Source organism: Epinephelus lanceolatus, chromosome 3 (genome assembly GCF_041903045.1).
Source record: "Epinephelus lanceolatus isolate andai-2023 chromosome 3, ASM4190304v1, whole genome shotgun sequence".
NCBI classification, from domain to species: domain Eukaryota; kingdom Metazoa; phylum Chordata; class Actinopteri; order Perciformes; family Serranidae; genus Epinephelus; species Epinephelus lanceolatus.
In genome coordinates this window covers 42290339-42317105 of record NC_135736.1, presented here as the reverse complement: position 1 = coordinate 42317105, position 26767 = coordinate 42290339, and the positions used below count along the sequence as shown (strand labels likewise).

Sequence of the window (26767 nt, the reverse complement as noted above, 5' to 3'; positions counted from 1 at the left end):
TTAATAAGTGTGGTAAATTTTGCACTAACTCGTGCCCAATAGCTCAGTGGGGAGGGCAGGCACCCCATGTATGAAGGGAGTGTCCTTGCTGCAGTGGCTGCAGGTTCGATTCCACTCTGTGGCCCCTTGCTGCATGTCATCCCTTCTCTCTTTCCCCTTTTCACACTTAATTTGTCCTGTCGTATTAAGGCAAAAGCCCAAAAAAATGTTTTTTAAAAAAATTTAAAAAATACAGCAACATTTTGCCCTTTTTTATATATTCAAAACATTTCAGTCGTAATTTAGAGACCATCATCATTTGATGAATTAGTTATTGTTTTGTTTTTCATCCCCATCTGTAAAAGTACCTGGTGGTAACAATAAATCAAGGGCTGCCCCTGACTAAGAATTTTCCGACTAGTCACCCGCATGTTTACAATATTAATTAAATCATTAAATGATATATTTTGGGCAGGGCAACACAATGGTTTGAGTTGAAGGTGTGAGAAAGAATAGTATCAGTAACATTGTCAACACTGTGCTACATTACAGAGAAATACAAAACCGTACTAATGAACCTTCATTAATATAGGCCTATATTTTATCTACAAGTGCACGTCACACACTGAGCGAGCCGCCTGTTACTGACGCTGTGGGCTAATGGGCATGTAGCTACTTCCATGTTTCAGATGATACGTCATGTTTGTAGTCGACCAATGAAGATGAGTTTACATATCACCTTGGGTTTGTCCTTCACCTTCTCAAAATGATCCCACACTTTGGATTTCCCGCCCGACATGTTATTAACTAGCCTGTGGAATAACCGCAGGTACCAGCCCTGGAAATTAACCTGACTCCTGTCTGACTGCTTCCTGTGTCTATCCTTTCAAATCAAATTCCCACATGGTCCAGTCATATAGGTTTTGATTTATGTTGTCAAGGTGCAGCTCCCAAAAGATTTCACCTTTCCTTTTTTTTTTTTTTTTTGCAACCAAGCGACCAATGAAATTTTGCCGACTAATGACCTTAATGGTCAACTAACATTTGGCCAACTATTAGGGGGCAGTCCTAAATAAAACCCACAGCAACTAAACTTTTCAGTTATGTTTTTAAATCAAACCACCTGCACCTGCATTGTTTTAACTTCTTAATGGCTTTAATTAATGAACAAATTATTTCCCAATTTGAATTCAAAATTTTAGGTATGATTTCTCTGTTGAACATCACAGTGGTTGAGGTGTATGGTGTTGGGAAGTCTAGTGAAATATAGCTGGCATTGACACCTTAAATGTTTGCTCACTGTTTAGTTTCAAAATCAGACCATTGGACATAAGACCCAGCGCTGGCAGACATCTTGGATTTTACCTCTCACGGTCCTCAGATGTTATGCTTTTCTTATAAAATGCATTGTTATAATATGAGAGCTTATCCACCGTACTACAGCACCGGCTTTTCAGCTAAGCATGTAATACACTTTCGTGTGATGTCCGTGCATTAACTTAAGTGTCCCTGTTTTCTTATGATGTCCTAAATCCTGAGCATCTGTTTCTACATATTCTGGACATGTTTTTAATAATTGTTCCAGGTTATGACTATTACCGTGAGCATTCGTGGGCAAAATGTGCAAAGATGATGCATCCTCACTAGTGTCACACCTCTTCAACAACTCACATGTTCACAATGTCTGTTCTTTTGAATGTGTACTCAATCTATTAATAACTCTGTAAGCACGGCATCTCCCTCCCTAACTATAGTCTTTAACTTTAGATATGTTACTCTACAGGTTAATGTCTACATCGTCAACATATAGTGGCTTCCCTTTTAGTGAAAGCAACTGGAAAAAATCTCCAACAGCAACCGCACTTATATTACCAAAAGAAAAATAACGACTTTGTTTCACCTGCCAAAATCTGCAATGAACATATGCTATCTTTTTTCACTACATTGGTAGAAAAAAAAAATTGTGCACTAATCTGACTCTTCATCAAGTCATCTCCAAATCCGACATGCAGCATGATTTAAATGTATTAAAGGATTTTTGGCAAGGAAGAAAGAAAGCCCGTTTTGCTTCCCTCTCTGTCACCGTTTCTTTCCATTTCTCTGTGTATTGGTGGAAAAAAAAGGGATGAGTCTTTTACTCACCCCTCGCTTCCTCCTCTTTGTCTTTTATGGCGAGCTGTGTGGGAGACAGAAGAGTGGAGTGAAGGAGGGAGTGAACGTGAAGGGGAATTGAAGATGACAGATAATAGTGGGGAATTGAAAGAGTTGCAGAGAGGATGTGGCAGCGGGAGATGAGGTGGCGCAGTGCTTCGGTAATACACCAAACGCCACCAGCTTCCACCTCATCTCCTCTTTTCCTTTGACTTCATCTTCTTTTCTCCCTTCTGCTCCCATCACCCTGCCTTATCCTCCTCCCTCTTTTCTTCCATGTGTGATTGTGCTCATATCAGCTGAAGTATTATGTATATTTCACATATATTTTAATGAGAAGACAGAGTTGTTACACAAGGTAACACCTCTCTATCCAAAGATATTAGTGCCTGAGCTGCTGTATTAGTGCTTGTTGACTGACGACACAGGGAGCGCGGGACAGATTTCTTTCCCACAACACGACCCAAAAAGTGCATCAACATCTCATTTAGAAACGCTTACATTTCCTTTTAATCGTAGGCCTTCAAATTTTGTCAGTTGATATCAATCATTATCACACTTAAAAAATCTGTTCATGATTTCTTTCAAGTTTAAAGGCTGATTTTTGCTCCTGAAATCAAATTTGAAGAAACCAGACGGTAATTGTAGCTTAAATTACGATTTAATGTCAGATTGTGTCAACTTTTGCCAAACAGTATGACATTTAACAATTCTGATAATGTCAATAAATAAAACAGCAAATAGATAAAGAACTATGTTACATATATACGTACGCCACATTGTCACATTACAATAAGTACATATTGTGACAACTAGGGATGTTCCTAATGACTAATTTCCCTGGCGTTAAAATGAGGTTTAAACTTAAGCTAGTCAACTAGTCTAAAAGTAAGAAAACACTCAAAAAATTGAGCTCAAATTTAATCTGACAAGATTAAACATTGCAAAGAAAATATTGTATATAAGAGCCAAATCAAAACTGTGATCACATTTTTCAGCAACTACACACATACATCCTTGAAAATTCTCTGAAGGAAGGATTCAGTTGTCGGTAGAATTTGAAGAATCATTGACATTGGAACAGTTCTTTGGAGGAATTCAGTGACATAGCCTCCTTGAAATTCACCCATCTAAGGATCCTTCCTTGACATTGAGCAGCAACAACTGTAGAGACGTTGATGATCAGAGTCACTGGTTAGGCTCGCACAATGATCCAGACTCCTGTGTATCTTGATAATAACTGACTTGAAATTCTGGTACCTGTTAGCGAGGGTAACAGTTAATCAACTAGCCTATTTATCACGCACATCCCACACCTTATGACAACGACCAGCCATGATTCTTTTGCTAAAACTAACCTAATCAATAGGGGTTTTAATTAGGAAGATATACAAAACTTTCAACTTGACAAAACCAAAAAAGGACTTGCAACTTTGCAGAGGCTTAAACACGAATGCTACTTAACTTCATTTGGACTTGAATCATGACTCGGGACTTACCTGACTTGACTCAGGACTTCGTAGCCAAGATGAGAGTCTTATCTTACTTTGTCCCACCTCTGGTAATTCATTTTCAGATTGTGGGACTTAGACATAGCTAAAGATCCATGTGCAGATTAGTGTGATTACACTCTTAATACTTGTGTTAAGCCGTTAACATGAACCTTTTTGAGCTTCTGGTTCAGCCTCACAGCGTTCTGTTAATGCAGCACATGAATGTAAAACGCTTCATTCTCACAGAGGACTCTCACTCTCCCTCCTCTCTTCTCTGCCCTCACATTCACTCCGTCAGGCTCCCACTCATGCCTCATTCATTCCTCTCCTCCCTCCACTGGACCACCATCCTCTCCTCCTCTTCCTCCTTGTCCTCCCCCATCTTCAGCTGGACCTCACTCCTCCCCTGCCCCTCTTCACAGCCCTGTTCCCGCTCCGCCTTTCGTTTCATACCCAGCAGTGGAGACCCTCGGGGGGTCTGTGCTGAACAAGCTACTTCAGATTCATGTGATGCATTGCTTGGAGGTCACAGGCAGAGTCGGCTCTTTTTTCCCCCTTACCTCAGTGTTTTGTTTTTTTTTCTTCTTTTTTATTCCCCTGCACATTGTATGCTTAATGTGTTCAGATGTTCAACATTTTTTTTGAGGATGGATTAGAGTGCAAGAATAAATCTTGCTGCGTAAGCGCTGAGTGTCCCCGTTTCTTGACCGTACTGCCTGTGAGTGGTTAAAGAGGAAATCCCACTGAAAAGCCAAGAAAAATGCTCATGTTCAGATGCTTTGAGTCCACTTTAATGTGCTATTTGAATCAATTTTTTATCATAGCAGAGAGAAAATGTAGGTGAAATGACTCAGGCAGATGTGTAGAAGTAGGACCAGATGAGGATTATCTGTAATCCATGTGTCACAATGTATTTTTGAATATTATGATAAGAAGTACGTTTTATGACAGTCCTCAATGAGAAGCAAAGACAGTGTAGATAATGATGCACTTGACAATGGTGATTTTCTGTTCTGTCAGCTCACTCTATTCCATGTATGCTTAACTTTATCTTTGTCCCGTAATAAAAGGCTACAGAATGGAAATAAAATCGAACCGTTTAATCAACATGATCATCAGAATAAATTATGTACAGCTCACTGCACAGAGCAGGCCACAGCACTGCCATGAACAGGCCTCTGATTCTCAGTGTGGGCGGTTATGTGTGTATTAACAAATGTTTAAGCAGTTTAGATTGAATAAACCTGCACTTTCACAGGTTTTAGCTTAAACCTGAATTAATTGATTTGGCCGCTTTAGGGACAATGAAACAAGCTGTGAAACAACATGGCACATTATCACCCTTTAAAGTAACCTTCTACACATCCAACAGATAAAGCACAAAATTATTGACTCATGTTTCTGTCCACTTGATGACCTTAAGTCTGACAAACTACTTTTAGGTTTAGTTTTGGTCTCCACCAGCTGCTGAGGGAAATATTAAGGGATGCATGATGTTGTATTTTTTTTGCTAATATCTGATATGCCGACATGTAACAACTCATTTGACTGATAACTGATCCTGATATCGATTTCTTTACCCACCAATTTTAGTGATTATGAGATCTTTTCTTTCGGGGAATTAACATCATATTATGAGACAGGTGGAGAGACGAAATACAATGTTTTCCAATGTACATAATATTAATTAATTGTGCAAATTAAGAAAACAGCATGTTAGCCAATTCTGAATATTGGCCAATACAGATGACCAACTGATATTATCAGCATGTTGGCCAATTCTGATATTTCAATTTATAGCCAATATCGGCTGCTACCAATGACATGCCAACATTATTCTCCAACCCTAGAAATATTTGTCTCTTTAGCTCTTAAATACTACACTATGTTCATCAGTTAGCCAGTTAGCCGCTAATGTGTGCCATTCAGTGCTGGGCAGGTAGCATACAGTTGATTTATTTGAAACTTTTCATTAGAAATATGTGCCTGGATGTTAGCTGATGAGAGCATGGATGTATAAAGAGAACTAGATATATCTTTGGAAGCAGGCAATCAGTCATTTCTATGAAAGTTGCCTCATGGAGCCAGAAAGAAAAATGATTAAAAATGATTTAATCATGCGGCTCTTCTAGACTTTCCAAATGTTATCGGACTGAATGGATCATATCTCGATAGTGAAACAAGTAATTTCACGGGGGCTGTAACGCTAAAAAAAAAATGTATTTACTGATTTTCAGGCATCTCTTTCTCAACATAAGTCCATGGCAAAAGACTTTTCTGGGCCACATGGACCTGGAAGTTGTAGTTCCATGTTTGGCCACTATGTAAGATTGGCTTCAAACTGGGCACTGTTCCTGGGGGCTTGGATAAGAACATTAAGAGAGAACCAAAATAATGAAGTTGTGGACTGTAAAACAAAAACTATGAGATGAAAGATGCTACAAAGTGCAGTAGAGCTGAAGAGGACTGTAATCCGCTAATTATTCACTGTTTGTTTGTCACTAGGAGCGACACATCAAATTACACTTTTTTTTTTTTTAAATGACTTAATGGCTTAATTGTATTCGAGCTTGTTGACTTGAAAATCCAGACTCATGTTAAATTATGCGTGTTCTAATCAAGCTAACTCTGTTATTGATTCATTCATTCATTTGCTCTTTATTGATTGAAAGAGCAAAGAGCCTGGAACCCCCGCGTCCTTTGCGTCTAAAAATCTATTTAAATCCTAATTTTCCTTTTTAACAATTGTTTTTAAACCTCTTCAGGTACTTTCTTCTAATTAGAGGAGAAAACAACAGACTGGGTGGGAAGACGGTAAACATTGTCACTTTTGTGCTAGTTCGAATGGTCAAGGCCATGTTCATGGCTCCATGAACTTGAGGCTAACACTTTCCTCCTGTTACTTGGACTATTGCTCCTATCAGAGCCAAGAGGTGCTGATTGTTTTTTATTTTTTTCTCTTTAGCAACTCGGAGGCCATTATTTTTAAGTTAATTGTGACTTGGCCACAGAGGAAGATAGTGCATATGTGAATAAAGAGATTATTCCAAAACGGAAATTGTTTTCTGATGTTATTACTCAGACTCATGTTTCTTCATTTCTCTCCGTCTCCTCCCTTCCTCTCTGTCCAGGATGAAAATGCGGCGGCACAGGGTGTTCTTGCTCTGCACAGTGGGCCTGTGCGTCATCTCCTTCCTCCACTACTACAAGGCCCTCCACTACGTCTCCCTGCTGCGCGAGCTCTCAGCCCCGTACCCCAACATCAAGTCCTTCATCATGGTCACCGGCTTCTTCTGGAGGGAGAAGGGTGTAGGCACCACCCCGCTCAGCCCCGCCTCTCCTGAAGAGGCCCCTCCCCTACCCGTCCTCCGTCAACCGGACACCAAAGCTAGAGCTGTAGCGGGCGCTGTGGGAGGGGGAGGAGGAGGTGGAGGAGGAGGAGGGATGGGGCTGGGGATCGGCGGAGTTATGGTTGGAGGTGCTGGGATCGTTGGCAGCGCAGGGCTGGAGATGAGGTTGAGGGAGGAGCCGGCGCCCCCTCACCCTTGGGAGAAACCAGAGGAGAATGAGCGGGGAGACACTCCGAATGAGGTAACTCTATATACTCTAACATTATGTACACCAAACAAAAAAATAAATGCGACACTTTGGTTTTAGCTCCTTTTTTTACGGGGTGAAATAAAGATTTTTCTATGCAAACAAAAACTTATTTCTCTGTGAGCACGTTTCCAAGATAATCCATCCACCTGGCAGGTGTGGCTTATCAAGATGCTGATTAAACAGCATGATTACAACACAGATGTGCCTTGGAATGGTCCAAATAAAAGGCCACTCCAAAATCTGCAGTTTCATCACACAATGCCACAGATGTCACAAGTTTTGAGGGAGCCTTCTATTAGCATGCTGACTGCAAGAATGTCCAACAGAGCTGTTGCCTGTGAACTGAATGTTCATTTTACTACCATAAACCATCTCTAATGTTTCCAAGAATTTACTGGTCCATCCAACTGGCCTCACAACAGCAGACCACTTGCAACCAGGCCAACTCGAGAACTCAACATTTGATTTCTTGACCCCCTTTCCACTTTCAAAACACAACTTTTCAAGCTGGCATATTCGGTCTTGATTTAATGGTGACACACATATAGTGACCTGCACTGATGATGACTTCATGATGATGATTTTATACCTGATATTTGAAATTAGACATGTTTTTTTCTTTATGGATGAATTTGCTGTAACCAAAACATGCATATCTGTGGCCCAAGTCTTGTGAAATCGATAGTTCAGAGTGTTTAATAAATGTTTTCAAGATAAAACTGCACATTTTAGAGTGCCCTTTAATTGTGACCAGCCCAATGCAGGCGCACCTGTGTGGCAGTGTTGTTGCTAATCAGCATCTTGATATGCCGCACCTGTCAGGTGGATGGATTATCTTGGCAAAGGAGTGCTCATTAACACAGATTTTAAAATATTTATGCACAAAATTTGAGAGAAACAAGGAATTTGTGTACATTGAAAAAGTGTTTCATCTTAAACTTATGAAACTGGGAGTGAAAACAAAAACTAGATAATATTAAATACATTTCTGTTGACACCACCTTCTTTAGTTGTTAGTATACTGACCAGTATGGTGTGATTGTAAGGCTGTAGGGCTTCATGATGGATTAGTTTTTCCCCTCCTAATGATTCTCAACACTGTTAAAATCTGCAAAATCTGTGTTGGTAATTAGAAAGATTACAAAGTCTCAAGACCAAATTGGTGTTTCTTGAACAAGGATTCCTCCGTACTTGATGAAAAGCCAATTTGGGCTCACAGCATTGTAATTTCTCTCATGTCATAAAATAGAATTTTTACACCCAGCTCCTCAGTAGTGCTGGGAGTGTTTGGAAGGCAGAAATCACAATTATAGTTTTTTGGACTCCCGGTCAGGAAAATGTGTGTGAGTTTTGCACTCTGGTTGGCCGTATACAAAACATAATTTTAATGAATTTCTACTTTGGGATGAACTTGAGATTCGTAAAATATTACCAGTATCATTTTTTACATATTTAATTATGCACAGGTGGAGTGTTTATATTTTATATTATCCACATGCAGACAGTATTGAGTCCAGGATGTACAGAAAGGCTCCAGTCACTCACTTAGGCTTTCTTACTGTCACTCATCTGCCACCTGCAGGAAGACAATGAGGGAGAGGTGTTACTTTAGGAATCTTTGTTTTCCCAAAATACTTAAAATTAGTTTTTATGAAACAGAGTGAGTAAAAACAACAGAAATATTGTTTCATAAGTATGCATTTTTAGAAAGACAGCAGAAAACCTAACAAGAAAAACAGAGTAATAAATGCTGTTTGCTTTGAGGCAAGATATTTTCACAACCCTCTTGAGGTAATTCAAATGTAATATTACCTCACACGTTATTGATCGTGTTTCTTTTCTCATCTCTTCCTGCCATCATCCTGTTTTATCACTCTGTGTTTTTATCACGCTGCCTCCCTTTTTATTTTATCACTTTGCAAATAATCTCCAACACTCAGCAAGTTCTCACATCCGTGTTTATGGAACCTTTGAGACCAAAAATAAATAAATAACACTCTGTAATCACTCGTCCTAGGTCATGTGGTGATGCACTGTCGCCAATCAACACTAAAACGGTGTTTCACGGGAATTGCTTTCATACCAACGTAATGATAAGGTGTCATTGCTCAGTGATTGCAGAAGCTACACTTTATGCATGTGTTTCTAAACATTAACTGCACAGTTTGCCCTCATTTCTTTCTGTCACATGTGATCTTTTTACAAGGTTACTTAGTAACCTGTTAACACTTGACAATGAGACAAGCACAAATGTTGTTATTGCACTTTAAAAGATGTGGGTAACTAACAGTCTTACCAAAGGTTTCTGAACGTACATTTACATACTCTTTATATCCAATCATGAATACCAACTTTGGCTTAGGCCATGATATAATAAATGTAGGGTAAGTTCTATGCAGAAGGAGCTACAACTTTGTAAGGCTGCCCTCTGAAAGTTGAAGTATGACAAGTCAAGCAGTCATTCGTGTTTTTGTCTGTCAGCGTGCATTGTACCTCTGCTCTGGGGACGTTTCAGTCCCAAGACATAGTTGCGGCATGAGCGTTTCTCGCTGTCACGCTGCACGTCACTACAGGCAGCTGCAGACACAGACTCAGGGTGAATCTGAGTGAGACCGAGGCAGCTGCCTGCCTGGTCATGCTCCGAGATGACATAATCTTCTGCCCTCTGCTTAGAAGTGGGGAATTTACAGCTCACAGCGACTTGATACAATACAGTCTCTGGCTTTTGTTTGACATTTAGTGTTGGCAAAAAATGTTATTGCATATTTTTGATTCACCTTTAGCGTAGTTAGCACGCATTAGCTCAGTGGGCAAACTTGGCTTGCTTACTACATTGTGTAAATGTCACTGTCACCCTGAAAATCCATCCGAAGCCGGATCAATGCCTCAAACGTGGTATGGAATATAATGTACAAATAGTCAAATATACTGTAGCTTCTTTACATGTGACATCTTACGCTAGTGAGCTGTCCAGATGGAGGGCAGGCAATTGGAGGCGAGGACTACCAACACTGCATTAATGCCTGATTTGTGCTATTTAGGGCTGTGCTAATCAAATTGAAAATAGTAGGATGTGAAGTGGAGAAGTAAAACAAAAAGTCACTGAGAAACAGTGGCAGATGTGGATCAAAAACCTCTGTTTTCAGTCTGGAGGAGCGGAGTTAACTAATTTCAAATGTAAACGTTAAATGAACATGCCTTGAGCTGGATGCAATTACAGTGTGCTGTAAGAACTTCTCAGTTTTTTTTTAGCCACAACCCAGATTTTTAACAGCGTTTCACCAGGCCTCTGGGAAGGGTTAACCTAGTAGGTAGACAAGAGTAGCTAAAGCTAGCTAATGTTAGTTAGTAACAGTAGCCTGATGGCCAAGACTGAAAAATAAACTATGCTCAAGCACATTTACTCACCTGACCAAAAAGAAGACAGCAATCGTTAAGTCATGGACCCCACGTAAAATAGTTATAGTCCACCAGATATTTGTATACTTTCATTGACTTGCTGTGTAACATTAGTAACATTAGGAGGTCTGGTGGATAAAGTAATTTGTAACAAGGATCGTGTTTACACCGGGCAATTTGGTCAAACTATGAGACAAATTTCACATTTCCTTGTTTTGTATGGATCATGTCCAACATGATTTTCATTTTTGTGATGATACCTGCTGCCTGCAGGTTCTTACAACCCTTTTATATAGTCATTTTCCTCTATATCTAATTCACTGAGTATGTGGATTTATCACTTGCTGCCCTTTATCTTAATTTTGCGTGTCATAATAGCCACATGATTGCAAACAAGCTATTCGTATTGAACAGCCAAATCTACAAACAATCTACTAACAAAATTCTGTGTTGGGTACAGCCCTACAACTTTGTGGAAGAAATCAGAAAAAAAGCAAAAATAATTTTGGCTGGTGTTTTGACTGTCGGAGATGGAGTTCCAAAATTTTTAATTTAATGGATCATAAGTACAAGAATGCATTATTATTCTGAAAAGGATACATCTTGTCTCTTTCACTTCTTTAACTTTAAATTTGGTTCTATGGCTGCTCACATCAGTCCGAGAGTTAAGTTGAATATTTGGGATGGGATCATGGTTAACTGACCCTCACTTTTGACAAGTCACCAACTTTGATCAGCTTCAGTTATCAGAATGGGCAAATTTGGTGAAAACCAGACCAGTTAAACGTGTAGTATCCCCAGCTGTAATCTGCTGATCCCCGAAGACAATGAACGGATATTTTTTCTTTATTTGGTTTCATTTTTTTTATCAAGCGGGAACTAGGAGTAGAACCCCTGCTCCATCACATCGAAAGGGGTCAATAGAGGTGGTTTTGGCATCTGATCCCAGACCCAGAACACACCGGAGGGGTTACATATCTCGTCTGGCCTGGGAATGCTTCAGGATTCCCCAGGAGGAGCTGGAAAGCGTTGCTGGGGAGAGGGGCGCCTGGAGCACTTTGCTCAGCCTGCTGCCCCCGCGACCTGACTTCGGATAAGCGGTTGGAAATGGATTGATGGAAACTGCTGTCACTGTGCTAAGAACACTTTAAATTTTCACAGCAAAACAACGCAGAGCACCATCATGTAAACTTTGTCACATGAGAACTTTTAAATAAACATTTGGAAGTCACTGCAGGTGTCAGCTGATGCGTAGGTGTTATTTGAAATTGTGGACAACAGTACAAAGCACCACCTTCATTGAAACGTGCACTGGTCAGGAGTATAACTATGAATTCCAGTCTAGTAATGTTTCAGTGTTTTTACCATGTCCTTCCTTCATTATGGCGTATGTGTGCAGCTCATAGCTAAAAATGTCAAGCTGTTTCATGGTGTACAATTCAGTTTATCAATGACAATGACATGTACTGGTTTCAGGCATTAATTTTAAACAGAAGTTGACTTAATTCCCCTCTCTCTTCTTTGTCTATCTTTTTAGGAGAGAGCTGAAGACCACTTGAAGCAGCGGAGCCCCAGTCACCCAGCCCAAGATGCTGGGCCTGACCTCCCAGAGGTCCCATTTGTGGATAAAGAGCACCTGGACGCGTTGCTCAATAATCAGTTGCCAGACCCCATAGAATCCATGGGAGACCTCCACACCCGCAAATTCCAGCTTCAGGATGACAAAACACCTTACTTTGTCCGAACCAAAGCTGGGGCTCTTTGCTTCAGGCAGGGGACAGAGGTGGCTACCCCAAAGGAGTACTCTGGGAAATCAGGGGGGTCTGTGGCTAATGGAGCCGGGGATGGTGCCCGAGCTGCTGGGCAAAGGAAACCTCTGGAGGTCCAGCAGCAGCCCTCCGTAGCTCCAAAAGCCAAGACGAGGGTCAGGGGCAACGGGAAGCGGCTGGTTAAGTGTGTATGTCGGCCGGGATGGCACGGACCTTACTGTGGGGTTCCCACCATGGTGTACCACTCCAATTTGCCCACCAAGGAGAGGCTGACGCCCAGAGAGACCCCACGGAGGGTCATCAATGCCATCAATGTTAACCACGAGTTTGACCTGCTGCATGTGCGCTTTCATGAGCTCGCACAAGCAGTTGATGTATTCCTTATATGCGAATCCAACTTCACTGCCTATGGAGACAAACGGCCTCTGAGGTAAGACACCATATTTTGGACTGGTGTGTGTGTATGTCCACAGATTATACAAGCCATGCCCTTATGGCCGAGGTATATTTAAGCAAGATGTGTAATCCTCAACTGAGCTGCTCTGTGACCATCAGTAGATGATTCTTTTGGCCTGACAGTATGACGTTATAAAATGGCATGCTCAGCAAACTTTAAACGGGATTAAAGAGGTAAGAGTATGGCACAGTGATAAGACTTGTATCACAGAGCAGTAAAGAGAGTAGTAAATATTGTATAAAATCCTGGTCATGTCACATAAAGGCTTAATATCCATAAATTTAGTTCGAGAAGCCCCATTTATGGTATATTTTTATACATCGGTGCAAAATTCCGAAATTGCACAAAAGCCAAAGTTTTTGCCAAGTTGCGACACTGCCGGAGCGTTGAATGGTAACTGTTTACAGCTTGCAGTTTTTGTTTACAGCCAACCTTCACGCTTCTTGAGTATCAGCGTGCTGAATAACAGTTACAGTGAAGTTCCTTTGGCAACAACATGAAATGCCTCAGGAGCAATTTTACAGCAGATTATGACAAGAGCGACATGATTGACTCAGCGTGCAGCCTTGGAAGGAGAGATTGGTGTGTTCAATCATAGGATGTGACACCGCATGAAAATGGCTACATTCAGTGAACACTCAGTTTCGCTATGCATATCAACAGGTTAATTGAGTTGTTCTTCCAGTCAGTTTGGTGTATGGACAGTGGGTGTTCTGCACTGAAAGGCTTCATTTGTAAAACAAGAACCTTTTGTTACCCTGTGTACTTCATGTGCACTGTAGCATTTTGCCAGTCTTTCTATGCAGTGTGAATGTATTTTTCTTATTGTTCCAGGCAGCATTGGTTTCCACTTTGTTCTGTACAGTATAAAAAATCAATAAGCAGGCTTTTGAAACTTGCTGGAGTTACGTAATCCATTACAGTGAACATCAAGTCTCTATAAATCTTTGTCAAAGTCATGTTATGGTTGTATAATCATGCAGTTCAATGGTACCATGTGTAGTTCTCCTGTAAAGGAACCAGAGGTGGGTATGGAACTCTGTACTTATAAGGGTACCGACCAAATTGCATCAGTTTTACCAAGTACCAATTCATGTTAATCAATCGGTGCCAAAGTTTGATACCTGAGAGTGCATCTAGGTGAGAGATGGGTTCAGACAAGAGGTGGATTTGACAGTTCTAGCATGAGCAATAGCCTGACTGTTCACATCAGAAGTGCATTTCTCTGTGCTGCTCGACAAGCCATTCTGCCCTTTTCTAACACCGTGACCTAACTGGATGCAAGTGTCAGACTTATCACGCCACATTGCGTTACATCGGACACACTCTGTCCACACTGGATCCGTTAAATATGGAACTCCGTCACGTCATAAACAAACAACTTACTTAGGAGCTGTGGTGTCACAGTCACCACTGACAAGATGGTAGCGTACGTATTTCCTTACTATATCATACCACCATTTCCACTTTGTAAAACAAGCTAGCTTGCGAGCATCCCTTTCAGTTCTTCCTGGAAATGTTAACCTTCCTGGCGATCTCCCTCCAGCCAGATGCCAACGTATTTAGGTTTTTGTAGTGAAATAAGCAGGTATCCTGTAGGTAATTCCTCATTTAAACCTTGTGAATCAGCCATTCCTTGTCCATTCGGCACTTATAAAGTTAGCGACAGAATACAAATAGGAATCGGGCAAATGTTCAGCTCAAAACGACATGCAGCATCGTGCTGTGTCACGTCACATCGCTCACAGGCAGAATATTCCACTATGCAATCAAACTGATAAAGTCGCTGGTGCTTGCTCAGGTTGCATCCAGTTAGGACACAGTGTGACCGCACATAGAGCTTTATCATAGGTAACCTCTCTCTGTCTGTCTGTCTGTGTATGTAATTTAAAAAAAACACAACAGCAGTGATATTAGACTAAGTTTAATAAATATAGTGGATTGGCAGATTTTGAAATTTCATCATGTGTGGAGTAAAAATCAGGGAGCACCAAACCATGGTGCACCCTGTCTCTGACCAAAAAGAAGCGAGCAGTGCTTTCCATCAATTCTGGGCACTTCGTAGAGCTTCCACCTCCTGTCTGACACCAGTTAATCTCAAGTATAGAGAGAGCACGGCTTCATCACCCCTGCAGATTGTTCAGAAGTCACATTTTTGTTATAACAGAGAGAGAAAAGTATTAAAAAAGTGTACCGTTGGGTACCGGTACTGAATTCCAGGTACTGGTACTGGCATTTAAATGTAACCAACCCAATAAGGACCACAGTTACATTTGCACTGCTTTATGGCAAATGGCTTTGTATGGAGTCTTAAAGTCCAACAAGAGTGTTTATTTCCAATTTTTCCTTAGTGAATGTTCAAAGCAGATATTTTTTTGAAAAACTAAGACATGCATTTTTTTTTAAATATCCTTCTTCATCACCTTTAGCTGGTGCTTTGCTATTTTTCTGTTATTAGCTAAAATCGCCAACTGTAAATCATTGGAATATTGTGAAACTCAAAAAAAAGTGGATCTCGTCAACCACATTTTCATGGAAGGACATGTGCTGGTACAGCATAAGATGCAAACAAAATGGAGATCAGCTCATCAAAATGTTCTTTTGTAGCAAAGGTAGCTTTTAAAAGCAGCATGAATGGCAATCCACTCTTGACAAGGAATTATCTGTGTTTATCTGTCTTCGTTTACATTGTGATGGATTACACCCAAGCAAGGTTTCAACTCCAGCAAGTTTTGAGAGTCAACTAACAGATTTTTTTACCATATGGAAATTAATTGAAACCAATGGCTACCAGGAGTGGTAGATAAAACGCATCCAAAGATCGAAACACAACATAAAATAGTTAGCTGTGATGTGGTATGTTCCAATATAACAACACACAAATTCATGGCACTTTAAGTTTCTTTGGATAAAACAATCTGCTAAATGGCATTTATAATATCTGTAATTCTCTCCAGTTTCCTGCGGCTCCTTCTCAATGGTACGTATGACTACATACGTCACAAGATCCTGTACGTGTTCCTCGACCACTTTCCGGAGGGTGGTCGGCAGGACGGCTGGATTGCTGATGACTACTTGCGTACCTACCTGACACGCAACGGCATGTCCAGGTTGATTGGCATAAGACCGGACGATGTCTTCGTCATCAACGACGCAGATGAAATCCCAGCACACGAGGGTCTGGTTTTCCTAAAGCTGTTTGATGGCTGGACAGAGCCTTTTGCCATCCACATGCGCAAGGTAGCAGCGATAAGTTAATTGTTTGTGTGGTGTGGTTGCTCATTTCTCACCAAGAAGACATGCATGGAATTGTTCCTCTTTTTGTGTAACCTACGCAGCTTCCTTTGCTCTGTGTTTTTTAACGTTTTGAAGCAAAGAAATGGATCATATTTCTGTTTGTAATTCTGGTTTCTTCTCTTCCCACATCCAGTCACTGTACGGCTTTTTCTGGAAGCAGTTTGGCTCTTTAGAGGTAATATCAGGCTGCACAGTTGAAATGCTCCGCGAGGTCTACGACGGCGATGGTATCAAGCTCCGCCGTCGCGAATACTACACCATGCCGGGGTTCCGCAAGTACGAGAACGACACAGGCCACATCCTGGTGCAGTGGTCAGTGGGCAGCCCCTTCCACTTTGCAGGGTGGCACTGCTCCTGGTGCTTCACGCCCCAGGGGATCTACTTCAAGCTGGTGTCAGCGCAGAACGGAGACTTCCCGCGGTGGGGCGACTACGAGGACAAGCGTGACCTCAACTACATCCGCGATCTGATCCGGACGGGGGGCTGGTTCGATGGCTCCCTGCAGGAATACCCACCTGCGGACCCCAAAGAGCACATGTACGCACCCAAGTACATGCTGGAGCACTATGACAGGTACCGCTACCTCCTGGAGAACCCTTACAGCAAAGTGTCCAGACTGAGTGAGGGCTAGGAGTTCAGCTAGGAACAGATAGATGAAATAACTAGTAGGACCCAAGTGAGGCCTCAGCACTGAGTTTTGGGGGGCGAAACGGTACTGATGAACTACATCTCTCATTGGAGCAATACTACATGTATCTCCACCAGGCAGCACTGATGTTGCAGGGACTTAAAATCTCTTAAAAATAATTATTTTGGAGTCAAAAAAGGGAACACTGAATCGCATTCATCATGGATTTGCGGAGCGATCATCGAGAGGATACAACCACTGGATAAACAAAATCATAGATTTCCTCATTCCTCCCTTTTTGGGGGAGGAGCCAAGCTATCTCTCTTTTTGTCACCCCACCCCGTCCTCTCTTTCTTCGCCCGAGCCGATTCCACACGCCTGCTGTCTGAGAGAAAGGGGCCGCTTCGGCATAAGAAAAAGAGGGATATTTCGCAGTCCTTAGAAGCCTGTGGAGAAACTTGGAAGTGAAGAATTGTTTTTTTTTCTGTCTGTGTTTACTGAAGTTTATGGACTGGCTGATGTTCCCACCTCACTCCTCACCTTCAGATGTCTTCCTGTCATATTTGGTGACCTCCTTCCAGAAACAGACACACGTTCAGATATTATTCTTGGGTCTCAGTAGAAAAGTATGAATCCTATTAAACCCCGCTGGAGTACCCACTGCCAAATGAAAAGGAATGACTTGATGGAGAAGCCTCAGCTCATGTAATCTCACTCATCCACACGCACCTTAGACCTGTCTGTGTGTTTGTAAAAAGTGTGTGTGTGTGTGTGTGAGAGTGTGGTCTGTCTTAGTGTCATATTGCGAGGTTTTGGGCTGTGAAGGGGGGACAAGATCAGCATGAGGAAACAGAAAGCGAGAAATAATCACCAGGGGGGCAACAGGGAAGAAAGACAGAAAGCGAGATGGGAAAACACAGCGAGCAAGACAGAAGGCAGGAAAGAAAGGAGAGTAATGAGGGAGGAAGAGAGAGCCGATGAAAAGGAAAAAAAAGGAGGCTCTTTCGACGTTCCCTTTTCCCACAGTGTCTGCTGACGCACGAGCGTTGCAGGGATGAGTGTGCAGAATGTGCGCAAATGTGTGTGTCCCTCAGAGCTCACAGACAGCTCTGAATAAATCATGCCCTGTCGATGGCATCCGAGACGGTTGAAACTCGCCGTTATTGTTTGTCCGATGAGAACAACCGAGGCCTGTTGGGGAAAAGATCACCCCTCAGTTTCGTCTTTCTGTCTGTCCAGCAGCCGAGATGACTTTGTTTCCTTGGAAACTAAAGTATCTGAAAAAGGAGACGGGATGGGTGTTGTTAAGATGAGTGGGTGGGTTCACATCAGGCGAGGAGCTGCAGCGTTCAAACGAGGTCAGCGCCGACTGCAGGTCCCCTCAGTTAAATATTCCTCTTCCTCCTCAGCCATCAATCGCCCACTCTCTGAAAATGACTCTCCCGAGCTCTTTCTGTCTCTCTCCTGTCCTCTTTTCTCTTCTTTACGCCGCTAAGTGTCTTTTTTTTTCCATCTTTGTTGTTGGTGTCCTTTTAATCCTCATTAGCGAGGCACTTTTTTTTTCTCGTCAATTCAATTATTAGTCTCTCATTCTCTACCCATTCCCGTCTCTGTCGAAATGGTGAAATCTTCAACTCTTCCTCTAACTTTCCCTCACACACATGCACACACACACGCACACACACAGGCTCTCATGCTTCATTTTGGGTGTGTGTCTATTTTCTCTTAATCCTCACGAGAATTTCTTGTTTAAATAATAGGGACATATCTATCTTCTCTCCACATCATTCCTCTTCCCCTGTCTCTACAGGACAGGACAGGGCAGTCGTTACCATAGCAATGCCTTCCCTGTGCCCACAGATCACTATCATCTGAGCATTAGGCATGAGAGCTCATGCCTCTTGCCTTCTCCCCGCCGTAGTCGGCTGTCAGTGTGGCTAGATGCCGAAATCCCCACCCCACCTCGGTTTGGCAGAAGTTGGCGATGTTGCGGACAATTTGGCGAGCATAGTTTTCTCTGCGGGTGTCTCATGTGGGCTGTGGCCAGCGATGGGTTGGGTTACACTCTTGTCAAGGGCAAGGGAATCATAGCAGCAATATTAACAATTCCTGGGAGCAATTAAGGGAAAGTAGGAAACTAAACATGCAGCAGACAGACAAGTCAAAAACAGCAAAGGCTTTGATTTTTCTTTTAATTTCAGATTGACAGCATTCACCATCTGCTTCTTCAACGCCTGTTTGGGCTTTACAGTTATTGTTTACACCAGCTTCAGGCAAAACGCTGTTTCAAAGTGAGCAGTGCCTCAAGAGGACTAAAAAGTTTTGGGGAAGGAAACTTGGTAAAATGCAGAGGGGTGAGGACAGGACTGAGAATATTTTAAAACCTGGAGGCAAAAGTTTGATGTTGCAGCTTTAATTTCACGTCCAAACAAACACTGACACATAAGTCTAAAAAAGAAAATGCCTTGAATGCTCCTCGCTTAAAGTGTCCTTGAGTAAGACGTTGGACCGTAGCCATCAGTTAAAACCCCCCAAATGTGTGATTAAAGAGTCAGCGACAGAGTAGCTAACAAAGCTGAGATCTTGCAAACTTGCGTAAGCAAATCTGAGTATGACTCGGTCACCGCGCTGGCTCTTCATGGCTGTGAGCTCATAGTGGGAAAAGCAGATTAGCCAACAGGCCGCTGACAGTTGTGTTGGGTCTGTGCTGCAGCCTCGATGGCAGTGTGGTCTGCGGCAGCAGCTGTTAGGGGTTTGGTGTTGGTGTTGGGAGCCAAACTCCCATCCAACCCCAGAGGGGCTGCAGAGAAACAAGCTTTAAATAGGATTTGACATTATATGACCGAGGAGACAACAACAATGCTGGGTGTGATGCGTTATATCCCTAAATTGGATTTTCTGCCTTTTAAAGAGGTGATAATTGATACTGATTGACGGAACAAAAATGGAACAGATGATGAATTTTGAAGGGAAGGGTAGCAAAGGTAACTTGAGTCTTGGGTTGACAAAGTTGATATTGTGCTTTCTAGAGATGTTAAATCATGAATCTAGGCAGTTATCCAAAGAGGAATGGTTGTGAATCACTTTGGATTTCATCACTTTGCTTCAGCTGCTTCGTTTTTTTGTGCGATTCTGTGGCAAGTGGAATTAAAAACTTTGCAAAACATCCACTCCTAAAAATTAACATTTAGAAACATACTTTATAAGCTTTTTGAGCAAAAATGTCATCAATGAATGCTGGTATCAAACTGACCAAAGTATTGAAGGCTAGGTTCACATTACAGGGCTCAATGCTCAATACTGATTTTTTTTTTTCTCCCTAGATCCAATCTTTCTCCTTAGACTGACGTGACACATATCTGACATCAGTGTGAATGTATCTCTGCCCTTAAAAGCAGTGCAAGCTTTCATCTCCCAAATGATTTGCTGCAGAGGTTGAATGACAATTCATCATATGTTGAGCATGAAGGTCAGAAAATGAAGGAACGCAAAAGTTGTAGAAAATGTTAGCTGCTATTGCTGGTAGTTCTGTGGATAGAGAAGTGTGGGTGTAGCCAGGAGAGGAGTCAGGAGTGATGGGCCTGCAGTGCGGAGGGTTTCAGGGAGGAATAGTTCCTATCCAACTTTAGGATGTCCACTATCTCTGCCTCACCACAACACTGTCATGGCATGTATGCAAGCTATTCCCATCAGAAAGCATCTGGCAGTCAGGCTCTAGTGGGTGGCGACTGAAGCAGCCTACCACAACAGAGGTACGGCCTCAGCAGCATTCTGTAGTTTCAATGAACAGCTGCGACACTACATGGTGAGTGATCTGGGCCAGCACAGTGACGTATGATGTGGTAAAAACCATGGATGTATGAAAGAAACACACATGAATTCCTACATGACCGTTCTCACAGGGGTCGCATGTGCAGCGTCTGGATAAGTACGGCTCTAGGACCACATATGAAAGTGGCCTGGATCTGAGTGGATGAAGTTGGATAACTGCGTTCACTCTACTGTAAAAAAAAAACAAAAAACAAAAAAAAACAGACATGTGACAGCAAAAAAAATCGTATTTGAGCCACATTTGCTTGTAATGTGAACATAGCCTAATTTGATGTACAAAAAAACAAACAGATCTTACGTACTTCCCTCTGACTTCAGGGCTGTAAACCAAAACCATGTGCAGGCTCTCCCTGTTTGTCTGTCTGGTGAAATAAAAGTTCCTATTCTCATTTACACAATGCCACGTGCAAAAAAAACAAAAAGTTTGTGCTGCATAGCTCAAAGTCATCTCAGAAATGGGGCCACGAGGGTGGCTGTTCAATCCCATCAAGGGCCGGGGAGTGTGTTTGTGTTTAAGCTCTGCCAAGAGACATTTAACCAGAGTTAACTCCCAACTCAGACCTGCCGCAATCAGGCTGCACATCTGGTGAACGGTGTGTGTGTGTGCGTGTGTGAGTGTGAGTGTGTGTGTGCACATATCAGTATGTATGCTATGCACTTCCAAAATCATGTGTGCATGCAACAGACTGAGTGACTCATGCCAGATAAGGGTGTCTGGCCCGCTACAAGCCAGGGTTAAATCACTCGGCCTGTTGCCCCGTTATCGTCATGGCAACACTCCTCTTGATGAATTTCTGAGATCCCTAACAGCCTGAAGTCATCAACCAAGATAGCAGACCAGTAGGATAAGAGGTGAGGGAGAGCAGAGGGAGGATGATTGAAGAAAACCACCAAACAGTTTTCTATTTAATTCTGCTTACACAACCCGACCTGAGTAAAAAATGCAAAAACCTCAGTCGCTTTCAGTAGATGTCACGGCACCGCAGAGCCGAGAATAGTGACACAGACACATGCAGTGTGCACCATTAAACTGCACACACCTCTGTTTTTTTTTCTCGTCGATTTGACTGACTCACCACAGCAAGCAAACAATTTGTACGAGAAGCAGAAAAGGTAGACAGAAAAAATAAATCTTGATTCAGGAATAAAACATGAATGGGGAATATTTTTCGGACGGAGCGAAAACAAGACAGAAAAGACAGAGTCGTGGTTAAATCAGAGCCAAGGCTTGATGAATGGAGACTCAAATCCAAAAAGAGACAGTTTGGAAATAATCCTGTCACTGCTGTTCCCTGCAACTGTCTCATTGGATGTAGCATGGTAATGACATCGGGAGAGGAGGGAGGTAATAAGCTTGACCGAACGGCTTTGATTTTTCACTTTGATGAGGGAAAGTCATAGCAGCAATGAAATGAAAACTGTCTAAATGAAGGGAGCAGCTCATCATCCCTGTAAAAGGAGATTTGTAGACCAGTGAAAGCTAAAGTGAAAGCAAGGTTGTGATCTTGAACGATTGGAGCGGCATTCGCTGAGCTTGTAGCAGATTCAAAGTGTTTGATATCCGAAGAGGAGGGTTCTTGTCTCTTGTGTCTTGTCTTGCTCAAGGACACTTAAGTATTGTGGCCACTCAGCAGATGTTAAAACACTGAAACCTGTGACATTTACATTCCTGGACAGTCTGACTAATCGCTGGCCTGGTGCCTGCTGTCATTTCTGTCATGATCAGTCACAAAATCAATAAAGCAATAACACACATGGGAAAGGAAATAGCTGCAGCCTGTAGTCACAAAATACCTTGGGGATGTTACAGCTTATTTACAGCATGTTCAGCGTTTTTACAGGGGTGTCAGACATTATCCAAAGAAACGAGCTTTGACTGTTAATTTGATCAGATTTTCTCGGGCTCTCTACCAACAAATGTTCTGCAGTAAACATGGCTGCTTGCTTCGGGTGATTGGAACACAGGGAATAAATTAAGTGTAAAATGCTAAACTGTAAACGAGACAGTCATTGCAGACAGTTTTGGAGTTGTGTTGCTAGGAAACAGCTCAGCGCCATCTTTATGTCTTTTCAGTTATTAATATAAGCTACAGGAAGCAAACTTTGACCCATTCTGTGGGTTAATGTCTGAGAATGGAGTGGTCTAAACTCAGGATGTGGGTGCTGTCAGAGGGTTTCTATACAGGTTGTCTGCTACATTATTCTTCAGTATATCAGAGCTCTGTCAGTATGTAGTTAACTGCTGGATAAAAGCCAATCAGCCATTTTTTTCCCCCCTGACTTGAGCTTTAAGCATATTTTCTTTGCATGAATTCATAAATTAGCAACTCACTTTATTCTTACAGATGCACCTGAAGGCTTAAAGGGACACTCCAGTGATTCAGTAAGGCACTTGAGGGACTCCAAAGACACAGATTACAAAAGAATGATCAAAATTGGTGCAGCAGAGGTCAAGATCTCCTCCAAAAAGCCTTGATCAATCATTTCCCATCACGCAACTCTTCTTGATTAACCCTCTCTGCCTGGTAAATGTTCATGTCTGTAAGGGGCCGTACACATGCCACGTCCTTAACTGCAAGGTCAGGTGCTCAGTGATACTGTTGTGCCTACTGGTGCCATCTTTCAAGGGCACAGATGAAGGCAGGTCGCATCTAAGGTTGCTAAGTGACCATAACCAGCACTGTATCACAGTTTACTTACCTGAGTGCAGAGCTGATTTTCCAGGCGTTGTTTTGTAAGTGTGGATGAGGCCAAAAATATTGTCGGTGGGACAGATGCAAAGCTCTGGGCCGCCCAGCACTGAAATGATCAACTTCTTCCTCAGGAGAAGGGAAAGATATCTGCTGTCTGTGATTGGTTGTTCCTTGTCACATGACATGCAGTGCGCACTGCTGCTTTCCAGAATTTGAACTCTGTTTATCTCTAGGCACAGCCGTCACGCCCTGAAAAACAGGCGCTTGGGAGCTGTGATGGCGTCGCTCAGGCTTTTGAGCGCACCTGCCATGCATCGTCATTGAAAACGATGAATTTGAGGGCACACAAAATGCAACATGTGTACAGCCCCTTAACCTCAATGCCACAACTTTATAGCACAGGCTTTTTGTTGTAAATGTGTTGTTTTAAAGCCCAAGGTGATATAACCCCGATGACATCATTATGACAACATTGGGCTTATTTTCTCGATCTTGACATGGCTCCTCTCGAGCCACGGGAAACATTACACGACAGTTGTCACAGGTTGAGTAGTACTAACCACGCCTAGTAAACTGAAGTGCCAACTTTGACCTTACAGAATATTGTTTCCAAAATCACAAACGTCAGTCTAAAACAATCACCATCAGCCTTTAAAACCCTGCTAATGGTCCAATTCTCTTTTCAGCCAACTTCCTAACCATCAACACATGTTCATAGCGTTCAGCACGTGTGTGTATCCTGTACAGATGTGAGTCTCCAGGGCTGTGTTGCCCCACCACCTTCACCACCCCCCATCTGTTGTTTTGCTTGCAGAGTGGCTGCCTGTCTACGGGGCTTACATGCCTTCACGGCCCTGGCCCCCCGCCAGCCCTGTGGCTTCCACCGATTGATCTTTTCCAAGAAACATTAGCGGCAGGCAGGCCGGAAATCAAGGAGGAGGGTGCAGGGGTGTGGAGAGTCACTTTACTTGGGTCTCCTTCTGACTTTGTTGTTCAAGTCATGTCTTTCTTTTTCCTCTCTGTCCGGTGGCTCCTATATGGGTCTGGAATGTGTGGTAACTTTTAGCAAAACACAAAACAAGTGCCAAGTGTGCCATCTTGGCAAGCCAAAAACTACTTTTCCTGTAGATTTGACTCCTCGTGTCACATATCACAGTCTTCATCAGTGGAAGGTTGCAGCTGTTATATGCTAAACACCCTGAACCCTTCAAATCAACGAATTAAGTTCTCAAAAATGGGAACCAGAATACGCCTCCTGTCAGGCCACAGCGACAGAAAGGTGCTGCTGTTGTCTTGGCTGCAAACATGTTGTTATTCTCTTCATGTAAGCGACGGAAAGCATTCGCATTCCACAAGCTGAGCGATCGCATTAACTCCGACAGCTGCAACTTTGTGTCACCACTGATTGGAAAGTACTCGGTGTTACTAACCACGAGCATTGCCCAAAACAAGTGCAAGTCTTTTAACTAGCTTTTTTGTGCTTAGTTGGACTCCAGGGCTGGATTTGTTAGTATTAGACTGAAACCTATCAAGGGTATTATAGGGGTCAGTTCACCCAAATAACAAAACACTTCCCTCTAGTGCTGCAGAATCCAGCTTTTGTTTTCTATCATCCCCTTATACAATGGAGGATAACAGCATTGAAAAATGTCATTTATTGTCTCTGCAGTTTTTCTTGGAACTACTTTCGACCAAAGTAATACTCCCTATGAAAACTGATGACCGCATATTCTGTGGAACAGCCAGAGTCACAGACGCTGTTCCTGGAAAGAGATGATGCTATTGAATTTTTGTAGGTTTGTGAAAACCACAAAAGATATTCTATAAACTTCCTTTGTACTGGGGTGAAGGCAAATGTCTCAGAACTTTGCCAGATCCAACCAAAACTATCTGCATGACTAGAATACCACTAGAGGTAGGTGAGGACATTTGTGTGAACTCAGCCTTTAAAACGTTAAAAAAAGTACCAGTGAAAAAGAGAGAGCCTCAGAATGTTGGATTCTTCCCCCAAGAACTAAAACCTTCCTTTTGTTTATGGGTCCTTTTAATGAGTAAATCAATTGGGCGCGGTCCAGTTCTGTTCAGTGAAGCAGCCAACTCACGTAAAAGTTCCATGGAAAATAATTTGCCCTATCACACATTGAAGTGGGCTCCAATTCAGCAAAGCAAACACACCAAATTAGGTAGCAGTGTAGAGGTGGTGTTGCATATGAAATAGTGGAAACTAATGTAATATGTAATGATGAGCAGGAAACTCCTGTAAACATGTCACGTTTTGTCCGATGAACGCGTCTGGTATCTATAATAGCAAAATAGGAGAGGTGTGAGCGAGTGTTTGTCAGTCAGGGCTCATAACACAACTATTTGTGCTCCAGGACAGATTGTTGGCTTCGGGGGTGGGTGTGGGACCAGTCTGGTCCAGGAGTCCATATGTTGTGACACCGCAGATCAAAAAGATGAAAGTCAGTGTGGCGCTGCAGAGACAGATGGACGCAGTGACACATACTACGTGCGCGAAAAGTCGGGCACGCAGACAGGCCGACACCTGGCTGCAGATCAGATGCCATCAGACACTGGAGGGAAGGGATGTGTGTTGAATGTGTGTCTCTAGTTGCGTGCGTGAGACTACACAATATGGCCAAAAGTATGTGGACAACACTCAACATTATTTTGTGTAATTTTGCATGGTTTAAGGTGCGGCCCGTTTGTTGCAACTGTGAGAAACATTAAAGTATTTCTCAGTGACACCAAATATATGTGACTAAACAGTCAGAGTTTAATATTACTCTACAGGTACTATTTATTAAAAATTTAAAGGAATAGTTCAACATTTTGGGAGATAGTCCAGAAAGTCACCAGGGCTGGACCTGAATATCAACTATTTGGATTAGAGTCCGCCCATGCACACACATCACACATTAACAAGGCTAACTGTTAGCATCACATGGCTAACTTTAACGAGTTAAACAATAGAGTCAAGCCATTTCGATGTTGGTGTGAGTTTGTTGGAACCGTTAAACAACAGCAATGTTGTCAGATGTTAGCCGCTGCTACCTTGTTGGCTCATGCTAACCGGGCAGATGTTGATCTGACCGTTCGACGGGAAGAAAGCGGCTCCTGAGACAGTGTTATAAAACATTGTGTTTTATAAATGTGAATCTCAAATACTTAATTGGTTGCAGTTACTATGGTCAGATTTGGAGTCTATTGTGATGACTCCCATCCCGGCAAAAGCTTCAGATATTCGCTGCTGATTACTACCAAAGCTCCAAAAGATGCTACATACTGCTACCAGCCAGGAAATTGTCTGGTTTATAGCCCCAATAAAACATCCAGATATTATTTTTTACAATTCAGCAATCAGTTTTCTTGGCAAAAGGACGAATTTCCCAAAATGTCAAACTTTCCCTTTACCACTCAGCACCTTTTTAACTGCTTTATCAGGACTTTGTGGGCTTGCTTTCATTAGA

At 42.4% G+C, this 26767-nt stretch overlaps 1 protein-coding gene across 3 annotated transcripts in view; it reads left to right on the top strand.

Annotated features, from left to right (window-relative positions):
- Positions 1 to 25274, top strand: part of mgat3b (beta-1,4-mannosyl-glycoprotein 4-beta-N-acetylglucosaminyltransferase b) — a 116917-nt gene extending 91643 nt beyond the window's left edge. For all 3 annotated transcript variants that reach the window (XM_078166394.1, XM_078166393.1, XM_033624292.2), the window contains 4 exons: positions 6755 to 7214; positions 12160 to 12821; positions 15806 to 16088; positions 16279 to 25274. In XM_078166394.1, coding sequence (XP_078022520.1) covers positions 6756 to 7214; positions 12160 to 12821; positions 15806 to 16088; positions 16279 to 16776 — 1902 coding nt within the window. In that variant the 5' untranslated portion in view covers position 6755 and the 3' untranslated portion in view covers positions 16777 to 25274. The remainder of the gene's footprint in view (positions 1 to 6754; positions 7215 to 12159; positions 12822 to 15805; positions 16089 to 16278) is intronic.
- The last annotated feature ends 1493 nt before the right edge of the window (positions 25275 to 26767 follow it).